Here is a 13035-nt window from a genome sequence, read left to right on the forward strand (position 1 = left end):
CTGTAAGATGTTCGTAGAAAGCCATAAAATTCCATCGGGTTCTAAAACTCATTACCAAGGATCGACCATAAATACAGCAAAGAGACATAACATCATATGATGATGAGTGTAAGATAATGTATGGACGATGTAACGGGAACATTGATATTCCGGGGCTATTCTTAATACAGACTAGTGGATCTTGGCATTAGGGTACGAGAAACAATCGAAGAGTGTACGTGGTGACACCGATTTTCGGAACTACTGTATAGGGTGTAATGAAAAACCACGGCAGGTTTAGCCGAGAGGCCACGTCAACCCCGCGGGGGTGCTTCAGGGTGTTCAGGTGCGGGGCTGAAGGGACTGAAGAGTAAAGCGGCAAAGGCACTTGCCCAACGAATCAAAAAGAAATGGGTGAACGCGGACATACAACTGTTAAAACTAGGCGGCGGCCTTGGCTTTACCACGTGATTCGGATCTCGACGGCTGTAAACCCGTGCTTCTGGTTGGGTCTCTCCCTTCTACCTCTTTACGCCACGCTGGCTCGAGAATGCAGTCAAACAGCTCGAGACAGTATTTGAATTATGAGTCTGACGCCTGGATCTACGTGGTCGAAAGATGAAATCATTATTACTGTTTTCTTTTCGTCTAGACGGATCTGCCCGGAGGCGGTGCGTTGCCTGCTCCTTCGCCGAGGTTATGACCGCTCCGTCGGCGCGATCGAGCGCCAACTTACCAAAATAAAACATCAACATTCACTACTTCGATCCTCAGAAGGTTTTTGGGATTTGGATGCCGTTGATATGTGAGTCGATAAAATATTCGGAGATCATGAGCTAGTCAACCAATTGGTTCGGCTTTCATCAGCGGATGCAGAAGATATGCTTGCTGTATGCTTGTTTCTCGTAGCTGGGCACGAATGTGGGCTAATTATTGGGGTCCCAATAGAATTTATCCCTTGGGGGCTTCTCCAGGTCTTGCAATCGGCGAGTTTGCGTTCAACGAGCCTTAAAAATTCCTCGGAGCGGACGTTGATCAGTACAGGCGAGCTCATCCCATGACAGCCAGCGCCACCTTGTATTATTGTCCATGACGTTTTCGGTACGTTCAACTACCTGCCTTGCTGTTTTCTTATGATTCATTAACCGAAAATGATAGAAGCATCGCAGAGCTTTGTTTGCCTCACTTATGATTCTCGCTTTTGCTGAGCTCAGTTTCGTTCACGCGCAACTCATTAGAGCCTGGGTTCTCTGCATGAGACAATGGAATACGGAAGCAAACACATTCAAATTGTTTTGGCGGTATCCATCCCTCGGTACTGCCAAGCACCAACGAGCCTTATGGATTGCGTCCATTGGCTCAATATGGATGTTTCTTTTTTCATTAGGCTTCACAATACTTGCCTGCGTACACTACAACTTGCAGACTTCAATAATGACGGTACGTACCTTGGAACTAAACCATTTTCCTAAGTGAATCAAGTGCGTGATAGTTTCAAATCGGCCTTATAGGCCTCAGAATGACTGCCGTGTCACTCTGCCTACTTCAAACTCACCAAAACAATATGAGTGTGTTGCTCTCGCACGATTGATCACTCTCCATGATTATGAATTAAGGATAGAATCCAAAGGAACTGTGGGATTTGAAACCATAGCTTAGGAGCAGTAAAAATATGAAGCATTAAACGCAATTACGACAGGTGTGATTACAACCGATAAAACTTGCAACATGTAGACACGTCAATTACTGAGCCACCCAGGTTCGCTTTCCATGTCGGCAAGACAGAGATGCTCTTTCAAACCCTAATCACATGATCCTGAATATCCAGATACGGCCACCCCCGTACTTTTGTTCATGTTTCGTTTCGAACGGTAAAATACAATCCAAATGGGAGGTGTAATATTCTGTATTATTACCGGTCCGAAAATAACCCGTGGTGTAGTCCCATCACAATCGTCCCTCCCTCCTCAAGCAACCATTAACCCCCCTAAATCGTTACAAAATGGCGCGAAATCTGAAAACTTGGCAGCGTCAGATGATTGTACACATGATAAGTAGCAAGAAAAGACTACATCACAAATGGCCGAGCTGGCAGAGTGTAGCGAGCGTTCTATCACTGACATACGCAAGAGCATGCGGTCGTTCGACAGTCCGTATCCTCCCGGAATTCCTCTTGGCCCGCCATCGCATATCTCCCATGGTGCTGGACGGACGCCCTTTTTGACTACCTCGCTGAAATATCCGGCCTTTTTTTATTTAAGAGATGGCTAAAACCTGAGATTGTTTCAACGTTCTACCAATATTGTCCACACCCACATCTTTAACGTGCTCTTTATCGGGTTGTTTAGACCAAAAGATCGCTCGGTAGAGAGCCAAACAACGTAACACTCAACTGCGCAATTCCTACTAAAACAAAGTATCCGAGTTTCGTTCGTACCACCTTATTTTCATTGACGGATCCGGATGTGATGTAATGGGATAAACGGATGGAACGTAGGCGGACGGTTGGGTAACCACTATGGTGATACTGGTCTAAGTGCCTGAATTTTATCGCGGTCAACGCTATCAGACACTGCCAGCATAAACTCAAGGTGGTATCTGCGTGTAATACTCCTCTCAAGATCCAGTATCATGCCAGTTTGCTTTGCGCGTTGAGGCCCTTGAATCAATAATATTTTGCGACTAAGGAGGAGACCTTCTGTCTTGTCCTCACTCTGGACGGTATATCTGTTAGATAATTTTATCCACGCCTGCGCGATGCAGGTCTTTAACGCTGCTTGGAACGCTGTGATTTCAAACACTCTACGCCTCCCTCGCATTAACTAATTGTTGTTCAGATTCCTGGTTAAGTGGTGGCTGCTTTCCATATCGTGTGCATTATTCTCCGCTAGTTTCTCCTCCAGATCAGGCAAATCTATCAACCTTTCGCAGCCTTCTCAGCCTCGATCCTCTCGGTGACGTAAACAACCTGCCAGATGGCATTGCATCGATCGCAACATCCAAGAGCGGCAATCGACTCCCATGTCAAGGTATGAACACAGCCCTGTCATGTTGGCGCTACTTGCGTTGTTTCCTGGTGGTCAACCAGTACGCGCGGAGGTACTTATGCACCTCCAAGCCACAACAGACATAGCCACGTTGCCCCTCCTTTCTTGCCCAACCAATTGATTGGGAAGTCAAACTTTCACACCCTCATGCAGGACGGCACTGCCCCGTCGTCACTTTCCTCTAAAATGGAGGGATAGGATCCAATAGTCGTCATAGCACCTCTCTTTCTATTTTTCCCCATCTAAATATAAGGGAAAGAATTCTCGCTGAGTAAAAAACTTATTTTATAAATCTCAGTCCTTTCCGCTTGGCTACCTATGCTTCTTCTACATTCCGCTCTTCTTGTGAAGGCCATGTGATTTATTGTGGGAGATCAGGAATCAGAATATGGAACCCATCGGTGCAGCTGCAAGTATTATAACAATAACTGATGTCGTGACAAGATGTTTTAATTTTATAATCAAGTGCAGAGCAGCTCGAGACGATTGGAGGCGGTATCATAGTGGACTTCAAGGATTAGAGCATGTAGGCTAGACTCTATTACAAACACGAGATGAGCTGAAGCTAACATTTCTGCAGATTCAAATAGCCCTTGCTAATATCATCAAATATTCGTTCGATGAACAGAACATCACGATCCAACTCGACGATGGACAACGGCGTGGACTTATAGACTTTATGAATGAAATCCTTGGCAAGGTTCGAGATGAAGCAAATGCCGCCTTGAAAAAATTCATTCGGCTTGAAGGAGACAAGTCAAAAAGCTTCAAAAAGCTAGTCTCAAAACTCTTGACTTCGTACCGTTTCGTGAAAGAGGAAGATCACCTTCAAGATTTGATACAGGCTGTCGAATGTGCTAAGTCATCTCTCCAGGTTGCGATAGGCGTAACTCTATTGGCCTCTATTAAGTCTCAGTACGCGCTATGCCATCTCCCTCTCCTTACCTTGAAATATTATTACTTACATGGCAGCATAGAAACAACCATTGGGAAGGGACCGACCTTTATGTCGCAGATGCTCAGGCTGAGATGAAACGGCATTCTCAGGCTCTAACACAGTTGCACGAAACCATTGAAGTTGATTTGAGAAAACTTCAAAAACTTTCACAGCCTCAGCAGTCTCCATTTAGTACAAATTTCGGGGTATATGGCACCAGAGAAACACAACAAAATCGTGCATTTGGTACAGCAGAGCTACATGAGTCCTCGGGACTGTCAGTCGGAAGTCGATTCAGTAATAAGTACCGCGGTGCCAAACGTGTCTGGGGTCAATGGATGAGTAAATCGGAAGCATCTTCTAGCAAAATGGCAGTGGAGAGAAATGGAACAGACTCGTGTTCCAATTTATCCCATGAATACAGTTCTGTTCATGTGTTCCATGATTGCACTACTCCCTCGGCGAGAACCGATTCGAATGAGCAAGTCGGCTTTGGGTCAGATAGCATGGTCCCCGACTCGGTCAACGATGCAGAATCCATCATGCTAAACGATACTTTCTGGGATTTACCTGAAGAAGAATGCGACAGGATTATGCTCTCTGGGCCAGAAAATGCTGTGGATCTTTTTTCAAAGACACAATGCTCTACTCCTTCGTTGGACACAGATGGCTTTAACTACGGTCTATCTCCAATCCAAATCCCTCTTTCGCAACATACGGCCGCTTTCATTGCTGCGCAAACCAAGAATGCGACGGAATGTATCTCTCCTGAGACTGGAAGGATGGTCTTTTGCGCCGATCGCCTGTCTATATCAGAAGACTGTCAAACCTTGTGCCTTCAGCAGAAATGTGTATCTAAAGAGAGCTGTAGGCATATTATTGTTGAAGGACAGCGTATTGAACTTGCAAAAATGCGATTGCCCTGCAAAATATCGCTAACATCAGGAGGACTTGACCCATGTGTTGCGTCTGAGCTAAGCCATACCGACAAAGAACACCCAGAAAACAATTGTCTTTCATTGTATTCAAGCTGTCACAATCAAAAATGTGCACATACAGCCGTTGAAAACGGATCTCCAGCCGAAGTCAAGTGCGCAGTCCCAGTCACGCTCTACGTATCATTCGATGAAGGTCAAGTTGTCGTGGACAATGAACACCTCGAAGAGGCTTCGAGAGTATCTAGAGGTGACGATATTGGCAAGGTAAGTCTCTGATACCCCTCTTATTGAATCTTTGGAAGCAAAGTCTAATACTGAATGATTAGAACACCAGAGGTGCTCGAACGTTTATCCTTCAGCCTGCCCCAGAGGATGACCAATTTGCTTTCTCCGTGATGAGAAACGTCATACTTGGTAGAGCCTCCGATATTCCCGACAAGATCGACTTCTATTCATTCCTCAATTTCCTGCTTCTAGCAGACAAATATAACCAACTCGATGTTGTTTCCAGGCGCGCTAGGGCTTGGGTGTGGTTCCATCGTCACCGCATTCCAGAGACATTTGATTCAAGTGCAGTTGCTTGGCTTTGGATTCTTTGGAAACTTGGAATGACTTCTGATTTCAAGAGGTTATCTGGGATGGTCCAACAACATGCCTCGTGGCCCATCAATCAAATGGTCACTGAGTATCAAGTCTCACTGCCCCAAAACATCATAGGTAAGCCGAATGGTAGTCTAAAGGCAGATCATTGCACTGACAAAGGCCTCAGATCAGATAGAGCAGAAAAGAGTCTCGACACTATCCAAAGTCAAAGATTTACTGGATTTTCATATTCGATTGCATCGACAACATTACATGGAAGAATTTTCAACCCACTACGGTGAATCGATTCCGGTTAACCAAGGAAAAGTTCTGACCAATTCCTCGGTCTTTGGCTATCTCACATTGGAAAGTGAGAGATGGCTTTCATTGTTCAATGAGGCGTCTAGAGATGTGGAATTTTACGGCGTTAGTTTCATAAGTGTTTGCGAAAAAGCTATGTCGATGATGGCCCTTAAAGAATGGGAACTCAAGGCACCACCTTCGGCAAAGTTAATGATCGCATCGGCGGTGATCCCCGTGCCAGGTATAATAAATGCTTTAGGATCTGTACGCCCTTCAGTTCCTCTGTCATCGGGGTTTGAGGAAGAACTTGCATGCCTGCTCCAAAGTCTCCGCAACGATGACTGGGGATTTGTCTTGTCTTGAGATTGCAGATAGGTTCAAAGTACACTGTCCAGTGCCAATTTCTTTCGCCGTTATACATATTCGACACTTGCCGAGGGGTTTGTTGACGAATCAGCCGCGTGTACCACTGATGATTGTTATATTTTGCTTTTTGTATGGCAGATAGTCGTATTCTTGGAGAGCATAAAGCTCTCTCCTTGAATAGAGTTACCATATAATGAGAAAGGTTATTATAATTTCACTTCAAATATATTCCACTGGTGACGCTTTGCTTGCAACCTCTTCCTCCAGCAATCACTGATAGCTATAACCAAGTCTTTCAGCCACATTGCCTACCGTTTTACGGTTGAGTATAAGCTTCCATGCATATGTATAGCAGACATATCTCTCAGGCAGTTCATTAAATTCGCCAAATTCTTGCCACTCAGCCAATGGGATAAAGTTTAGCTGATCGGACAGCACCTAGTCTGTGGCACAGTCCGGGGCAGGTATAGGAGAGTTTAAGGTGGCGGGCCTGCGACCGAAGTTACCAGGTGTGGGAGCATAATCCGAATTTCCGTTCAGTATAAGCATTGTCATCCAAAAAACTACCTATGCTCATCGTGTAAATCTTCCGATGAGCGTGACCTGAACAATGCTCCCAGACGTTAGCAAGTAATCCCTGGTATCCATTCAAGGTTTCAACCCGCAGCATCATGATAAATTATAGTGAAAGATCCCGAAACATAGCATTACCATTAAGACTTGCCTATTACCTTGACTCCAGATGGACCCCCAGGAAGCACCAAGCGCTACAGTAGAGCAACTGCGAGATACAGAAAGGGAGAAGTTGACACTTTGCCACTTACAATTTTGCTTTGTTTGTGCTGTTTATTGTGTTTGCGTGGAATCTTTTGGCAAGTTCTAGGTAGTCTAGCTGTCTAATTATGGACGCTTGTATCTGTCTTACGACCTGTAAAAAGGGACTGGTATTATTACGGGTTCGTACAAAACCTGTTTATTTACTGTATCATGTGATTAGGGTTCGAAAGAGCATCTCTCTGTCTGGAACAAGGAAGGCGAACGTGGGCGGCTCTGTACCAAAAAGTGCATGAATACAAATATACCTAAGCAAATACGCAGTTTGATTCATCCAATAATGTTGAATAAAGGCTCTCAGTATCATCAGCAATAATAGCGGCATCACCAAAAATGCTAGGCCTTTGATATCGAGTACCTACCTTATCACATATAACCAGACCGTGCTGTTAAAAGTCTGAAACCAATTTGACATGTCCCGAGCTCTTCAGCACCACCACACCCTATTGAAACCACTCAATATCCAGCGGTGGAGGGTGAGAGGTTGGTGAAATTGACAAGGGGACGATGGGAGGACTAAATCAGTATCAGTTTAGTTCTTGAGAGATATCATAGAAAAAACCTGCCATTATTGAGAGCACCGAGTTCGGGATTATGCTACTCCAAGGTGGAGAACGGAGAAGTATTTGGCCAATAATATAACTGAAACTGTTAACATAAGCATGATTTCTTTAACAGAGATTAACTTGACGGGAAAATATCTCTGCCGGAGCCCAAGAACCGCTGACATAACCCCCCGATCGAGCTGTGTTGGCGAGTTTCAATTGCGGATGATGGGCAGAGTCCAGCTACTCAAGTGTTCAGAAAGAAAACCTGCACGTTAAACAAACAACAGTTGCATAATAATCTAGTCACTTGCCGCTTGTTGATATCAAACCCATCAGTCACAACCCTCTCTAGCCGTTTCAGAGTACCAAAGGTCTGCAGGCAATTATTCCGTCGAAGACTGTCCTAGAAATCAAGCCACATTTATATCCTGCAGATTTCTGCAGTCTCTTTATGTAAAGAGATGCAGACCCGGGCGTTGAGATTCGCCAGAATGGCTCTCATTGCGCTTTCTGTCTTGGCATGTTTACGCTTGAATTCATTATAGACAACTACGAAGACAAAATCGCACAATGTATCTGGTACGCAGAGATGCATCCGCTTTATAAACATACTGTGCTTTGTGGTAAAGTCATTTTAAACCGGGAGAAAACCGGTTGACAGGCTGCCGTCGCCGAGGTGGACCGTATCGCTGTCTTGACAACCCTTCGACGTCCTTGCCTTTATTATCCGACACTTGGAATCCGTGGCTTGGACGGGATGCCTAAAAAGATATGCTTCTGCGTAAAAACTTGTCCTTTGCCTTGTAACTAGACTCAGGACTTCCAACATGCCCCCCCCTTCAGCCGTGTACAATATCGCACCTGTAAAGAGCCTTTCGATCTTTCTGGGAAATACTCGGCGATTTGTTTCCACGTTAATCCCCTCGCTTCCTTCAAATCGATCAAAAGCTCGTCGTATTTAGACAGAATTCGAGCTGGCTTAATTGATTTTCCAATTTGGAACTTTTTCTGCCGAGAAAGCTTTCTGCGTTCAGCTTCACGTTCACAATCTGGTGGGGTCTCATCGGGTTCCTGCAGGCAGGTATGCTCTGTTCGCTCCTCAAAAGTAATTGAATAAACAACTTTCGACAGAAGTATTCCCCGTGTCAGGAAACCTCGAATGGGAATTGTCACTATATCGGATGGACTAGATACGGGATGCCGATCCCTCGGCGTTTGGGGGTGGGACTCCTCATTTTTTTTCTTTGTACTACTTACTCAACTACGGTTTTGAGGTTTATGGAGACCGATGCCTTACCGAGGATCCCGGGGAGCAAGGGCCTAAAGTCGTCGACTTACTGCAGAACATGGAATTTCCGACACTCAATGGTGATTCCCTACTTGACAATATTATCAATAACTGTTGGCATAATCAATATACCACAATTGCGGAGTTAGCCGCATACACAGAGACGCTCCTCTCAGAGAGCATCAAAGAGAAAGAGATTGACGCCGGAAAAATCTCCACCCCCCGATGGCGCATTGTTCTAGGCCGCATATTTCGTGGGTTATGGGGAAATTTAAGATATTGGTGGGCTTTAGTGGTCTGTTGCAGTGAGGTCGCCGACCCTGATGTAACCAATCGCGGAGAACGGAGTCCCCCCATCTGTGGCATGGACCAAAACTTGTCGACAAAGGAATTCGCTTCGACAAAAAATTCTGTCAGAGGCTGGAGGCGTGCGGACTTCTTCCTATGCTCTCTTCGGGGGAGCCTGAGCAACTTGGTTTTACTTTCGAGTGGTACTGTACAGGTACAGTTACTGAGCTGGGATGATTGAACAAGCCTTGGAGGTAGTGAGGAGTGGTAAAAGACAACGATAGTCTCCGGGAAATCTACCAACACCACATAGGGCCCATGGCCAAGTTGATTGTCATGCTCCATTACTGGGCTTGATCGAAATCTGCATGCGTGGCTATGCCGGAAATACTTATATAATTTAATCACTATGCTCCTTTTCCTCGGCTACTCGTCGATCTTCCAGAGGTGACCAAGAGTGATGGCTTCGAGGCAGTCTGACAGTTTAGGATCGAGATATTAATGAATAACAATGATTTAGATTCATACAACGAAAGTTGAGGGGTTCCCGAAGCTCTTCAATTGTCCGGTCCTATTTTGAGCGGGAGAGAATTAGCTGCGTCAAGCAAGCGCAGCTGCAGGACATGTAACACTTCGACTCCAGCGTCGCCTGAGACTTCCAGTTCCTCGGTCCTTGAGCTTCGTGCTATAGCGAACCTAAAGAGCAACCTTCATCCTTCCTAGAAAATGCTTCACGATCTGGTTCCATGGGGGGACTTCGCTTCCCTGCTGTTCAATCTAAAGTATAGAATTCAGCAGCCGTAGCCAGCTTAATTATCTTTTAGAAAACATTTCTGAGTCTAGTTTGCTACTCCAAGGTGGAGAATGGAGAACTTCTATATTTTGCCATAACACGCTTTAGCGAGGATAATTTGTCGGAAAAACCTCTGCCGCAACCCGTGATCCGTTGACATCAACCCCTGATCGAGCTGGGTTGGCAGGTTTCAATTGCGAATGATAGCTTCTCTCATCCGCGTCTCCTCGGTTTTCCAGACCGAGAGCTGGCCTTGTGGCGTAATTTGGTTGAATAATGGACTTGAAGGGATGACATATTTCGGCCTGGGAAGTGAGTCGTGATCTCAGGCCATGACATTGCCTCTTTTTCCTTCAGTCGCACTAGCAGGGCGTTCTCATCCGATGTGTACCTTGGTTTCTCTGGAATAACCTCCGCGTGGGGTCCAGACAGCATCGGGCTAGGGTCGGGAACGAAAGTAAAGAAATATGCCGGTTTGAGACCAGAATTAGATTCGACCGTGAGGAGGGCACTTCCGCGTAGGCCCTGGATAGCACCAGGGCAATGGGATGAAACGGGAATGGAAGAGACCGACGTATCGGAAAACGGCACGATTAAGGGTCTCCGTTTCTTTCTCTTTTGACACGGTTGTTTCGTGTCATAGAGGGTGGTATTCTCATCTTGGTGGTTGCGGGTGTTTCGACCTGAGCGGAGTCGCTGCTTGCATACTGCCGCAGCGGCTCTCGTGCTTGTCCTGGCGGCTGCTTGCTTCCAGGACGGTGATGGTACAATCACAGCTATCGACGGGTAGCGCACCGGGACATCGGAACTCCGCGTCGTTCGAATACGAGAACATTCTGGAGAAGAGCGCACAGTTGGCGGAGCGGACGGCTGAGATGGGACTGGCTTGTCTTCAGTAGGGCCGGAATCCTTAGCCCGCTCTGGAGCATCGTTTGCCCTGGAGCATGGATTTTCACCTAGGTCAGAGATCTGACCTGGCTCCGTATCATTTTCGGGGTCCTCAGGGTGTAGACTGTTTGAGGGCCTCGTAGGAGATAAATTCCGCCAGGCTGATTCTTGCTGGGAATCGCCCACCACAGATAAGCTGCTAAGGGCACGGGCACGGTTCGCTTGTTCGGGTGCAGGCACGGGTGCGGCCACATAGGATACGCATGAGAGTCGAGAAGTCTCCATTTCTTTGTTATTATGAACAGCATCTGAAAAACAAAAAGTCAGACACTGAGAGTATGATGACCGACTTTCATCGCCATGTGATGTGCCAACTTACCTTGCAAATCATTTCCCCGCATATCAGGAGAAATGTGCTCGAGGGAGTTTGGCCCTGCAGGACATGGGATTGTTTTGGCGGAGTCTGTCAATGGCACTGGCTCTGCGAAGGCCAGTGCGGAACTTCCACGATCTAACAGAATATCACGGGCAGCTGGAATAGCTGGTGTCACTGCGAGTTCGACATCTTTCCTCGTTTCAGGAAGAGTGGGACCATATACATTATTGATCTCGAAATCAAATATGTTCCACTCATGAGTTGTACCGGCCAGGGGCAGTGACTGTCCTAGAGGTACCTCCCACGGTTCTGGACGGAAGCCGAACCCAGCGGGAAAGGTCTGCTGGAAGCATGGCGGTACATGAGCCGGGACGTGGTCGGGCGGCACGCTTTTTGCATTGGTATAAGGCGGCGGGCGACTTGGGCCATGGTAGAACTCGATTTGATCAAGATTCACGCTCATTCTCAGGAAGTGGTAAGGCGGAGGTAGATAACGACAGATAATAAAACAACCTTGGATATGAGTGCAGCAATAACTGGGCGGGCTTGTGTCCAAAGAATGGACAAAAGGAGATCGATCAGCCTTTTTAATACCCAGGCGCTGCCAGAGCATTACTAGCTGGGGATCATGCGTATATCGCCCTGCACACTCCACACAATCGGGAATTTCGATACCGCTGCCTGGTTGATACTACTCCCTGCTTGCGTCGTATCATCACTTGGGAGTATTCCGGGCGAATCTAACCGAGCCGCCTCGTCGACGGGCGGCTTGGGTTCAAAGTGCCCAGCGTATAACGTTGCAGCCGTCAAGACACCTCCACCCTTCAGCTGACAGTCGAGGGATTGGGTAGATTGGCAAGAAATACCCCCTCGATACGACCGGCCGCCTACATTTCACCAATCACACAAGGCGATCATGCAAGCCATCCATCACTAGGATGATTGTGATGTCTCAGCTCAGTGCCAGGACTCCTTGAGGCATTTTTGCCGTTGGGCGAGCGAGCGAAAGTGGGTCTAGTGAGCGACTCAATGATGATGCTCGATCGGTGTTCGGTGGAAAGAGCAAAGTGACTGTTTCGTGGGGCGCTGCGTGGCATTCACGAAACGAAGCCTCGGACAAAGAGAAGGCAGTAGTCCTCCTCAATTGCTATCACACGTCCATTTATCAAGCAGCCCGAGGGTAGTGTGTACAGCGATTGAATTAGCGACCGTCCACAGCGTACAGCATGAAATGAAAGATGTATAGAACCGAGAAATCCAGGGCAACCTGGGTGACACGCAGGGCCAGACGGACCCCTTCGAAATTTCCTCTCGCGAGTGGGGAAGCAGGCTGTGCTCAGGGCGGAGGGTTTCAGCTGGCAGGGGCCACGTCAGCCGGCCATGAGACGGCGCCGACGAAGGACAATGGAAGGGGACGAGGGGAGGGATGTGGGAAAGAAGAGAAATGGTCGTCGAGCGACGCACCGCGGATTATATAGATGGCGGCCGTCGCGAGACGGGCGGTTCGAGACGGCAGATCCTGATCGGGGCTAGCGCGAGGCGCCAAACCCGTTGTGGAGGGGCTAAACCACACGTGGAAGGGCGCGATGCCAGATCCGGCTCGGTCTCACGGACGCTAAACCCAACCGAGGGGGGGCGCCGAATCCGGCCGCCTTCCAGCAAATCGCAATTCTACTGGTAATTTATATAGTGTCTTAAGTATTGCTCTAAGGTTTAGTTTGTTTGTTCTGTTTAGCTATTTATTTATAGATAATAGGCGGTAGAGAGTCTATACTTAATACCTACTAAATCTGCGAATAATTACTATATCTTGCTTATAAAGAGTTTATCTCTGTCTGATATTATTTTCTAAGGTATTCTATAGTTAG

At 47.0% G+C, this 13035-nt stretch overlaps 4 protein-coding genes across 4 annotated transcripts; 1 reads left to right on the plus strand and 3 right to left on the minus strand.

The window, feature by feature from the left end:
- Positions 1–4331: 4331 nt before the first annotated feature.
- N7509_003927 (uncharacterized protein) lies at positions 4332–6149 on the plus strand (the record flags this gene model as incomplete). Its single annotated transcript, XM_056628564.1, has 4 exons — positions 4332–4830; positions 5023–5165; positions 5228–5618; positions 5671–6149. The coding sequence occupies 4 exons, from the start codon at positions 4332–4334 to the stop codon at positions 6147–6149; spliced, it is 1512 nt and encodes a 503-aa protein (XP_056491298.1).
- A 2198-nt stretch (positions 6150–8347) lies between these two features.
- Positions 8348–8882, minus strand: N7509_003928 (SANT/Myb-like DNA-binding domain-containing protein; the record flags this gene model as incomplete). The annotated part of the gene is made up of 2 exons (XM_056628565.1): positions 8348–8706; positions 8873–8882. The coding sequence occupies 2 exons, from the start codon at positions 8880–8882 to the stop codon at positions 8348–8350; spliced, it is 369 nt and encodes a 122-aa protein (XP_056491299.1).
- Positions 8883–10116: 1234 nt separating this feature from the next.
- On the minus strand, positions 10117–11076 carry N7509_003929 (uncharacterized protein; the record flags this gene model as incomplete). Its single annotated transcript, XM_056628566.1, has 1 exon — positions 10117–11076. The coding sequence occupies one exon, from the start codon at positions 11074–11076 to the stop codon at positions 10117–10119; it is 960 nt and encodes a 319-aa protein (XP_056491300.1).
- A 38-nt stretch (positions 11077–11114) lies between these two features.
- On the minus strand, positions 11115–11630 carry N7509_003930 (uncharacterized protein; the record flags this gene model as incomplete). Its single annotated transcript, XM_056628567.1, has 1 exon — positions 11115–11630. One exon carries the CDS (start codon positions 11628–11630, stop codon positions 11115–11117), a length of 516 nt encoding a protein of 171 aa, XP_056491301.1.
- Positions 11631–13035: the final 1405 nt, after the last annotated feature.

The sequence above is a fragment of the Penicillium cosmopolitanum genome (genome assembly GCF_028827165.1).
Source record: "Penicillium cosmopolitanum strain IBT 29677 chromosome Unknown utg000005l:1.0-4006212.0:1.0-4009387.0, whole genome shotgun sequence".
NCBI classification, from domain to species: Eukaryota; Fungi; Ascomycota; class Eurotiomycetes; order Eurotiales; family Aspergillaceae; genus Penicillium; species Penicillium cosmopolitanum.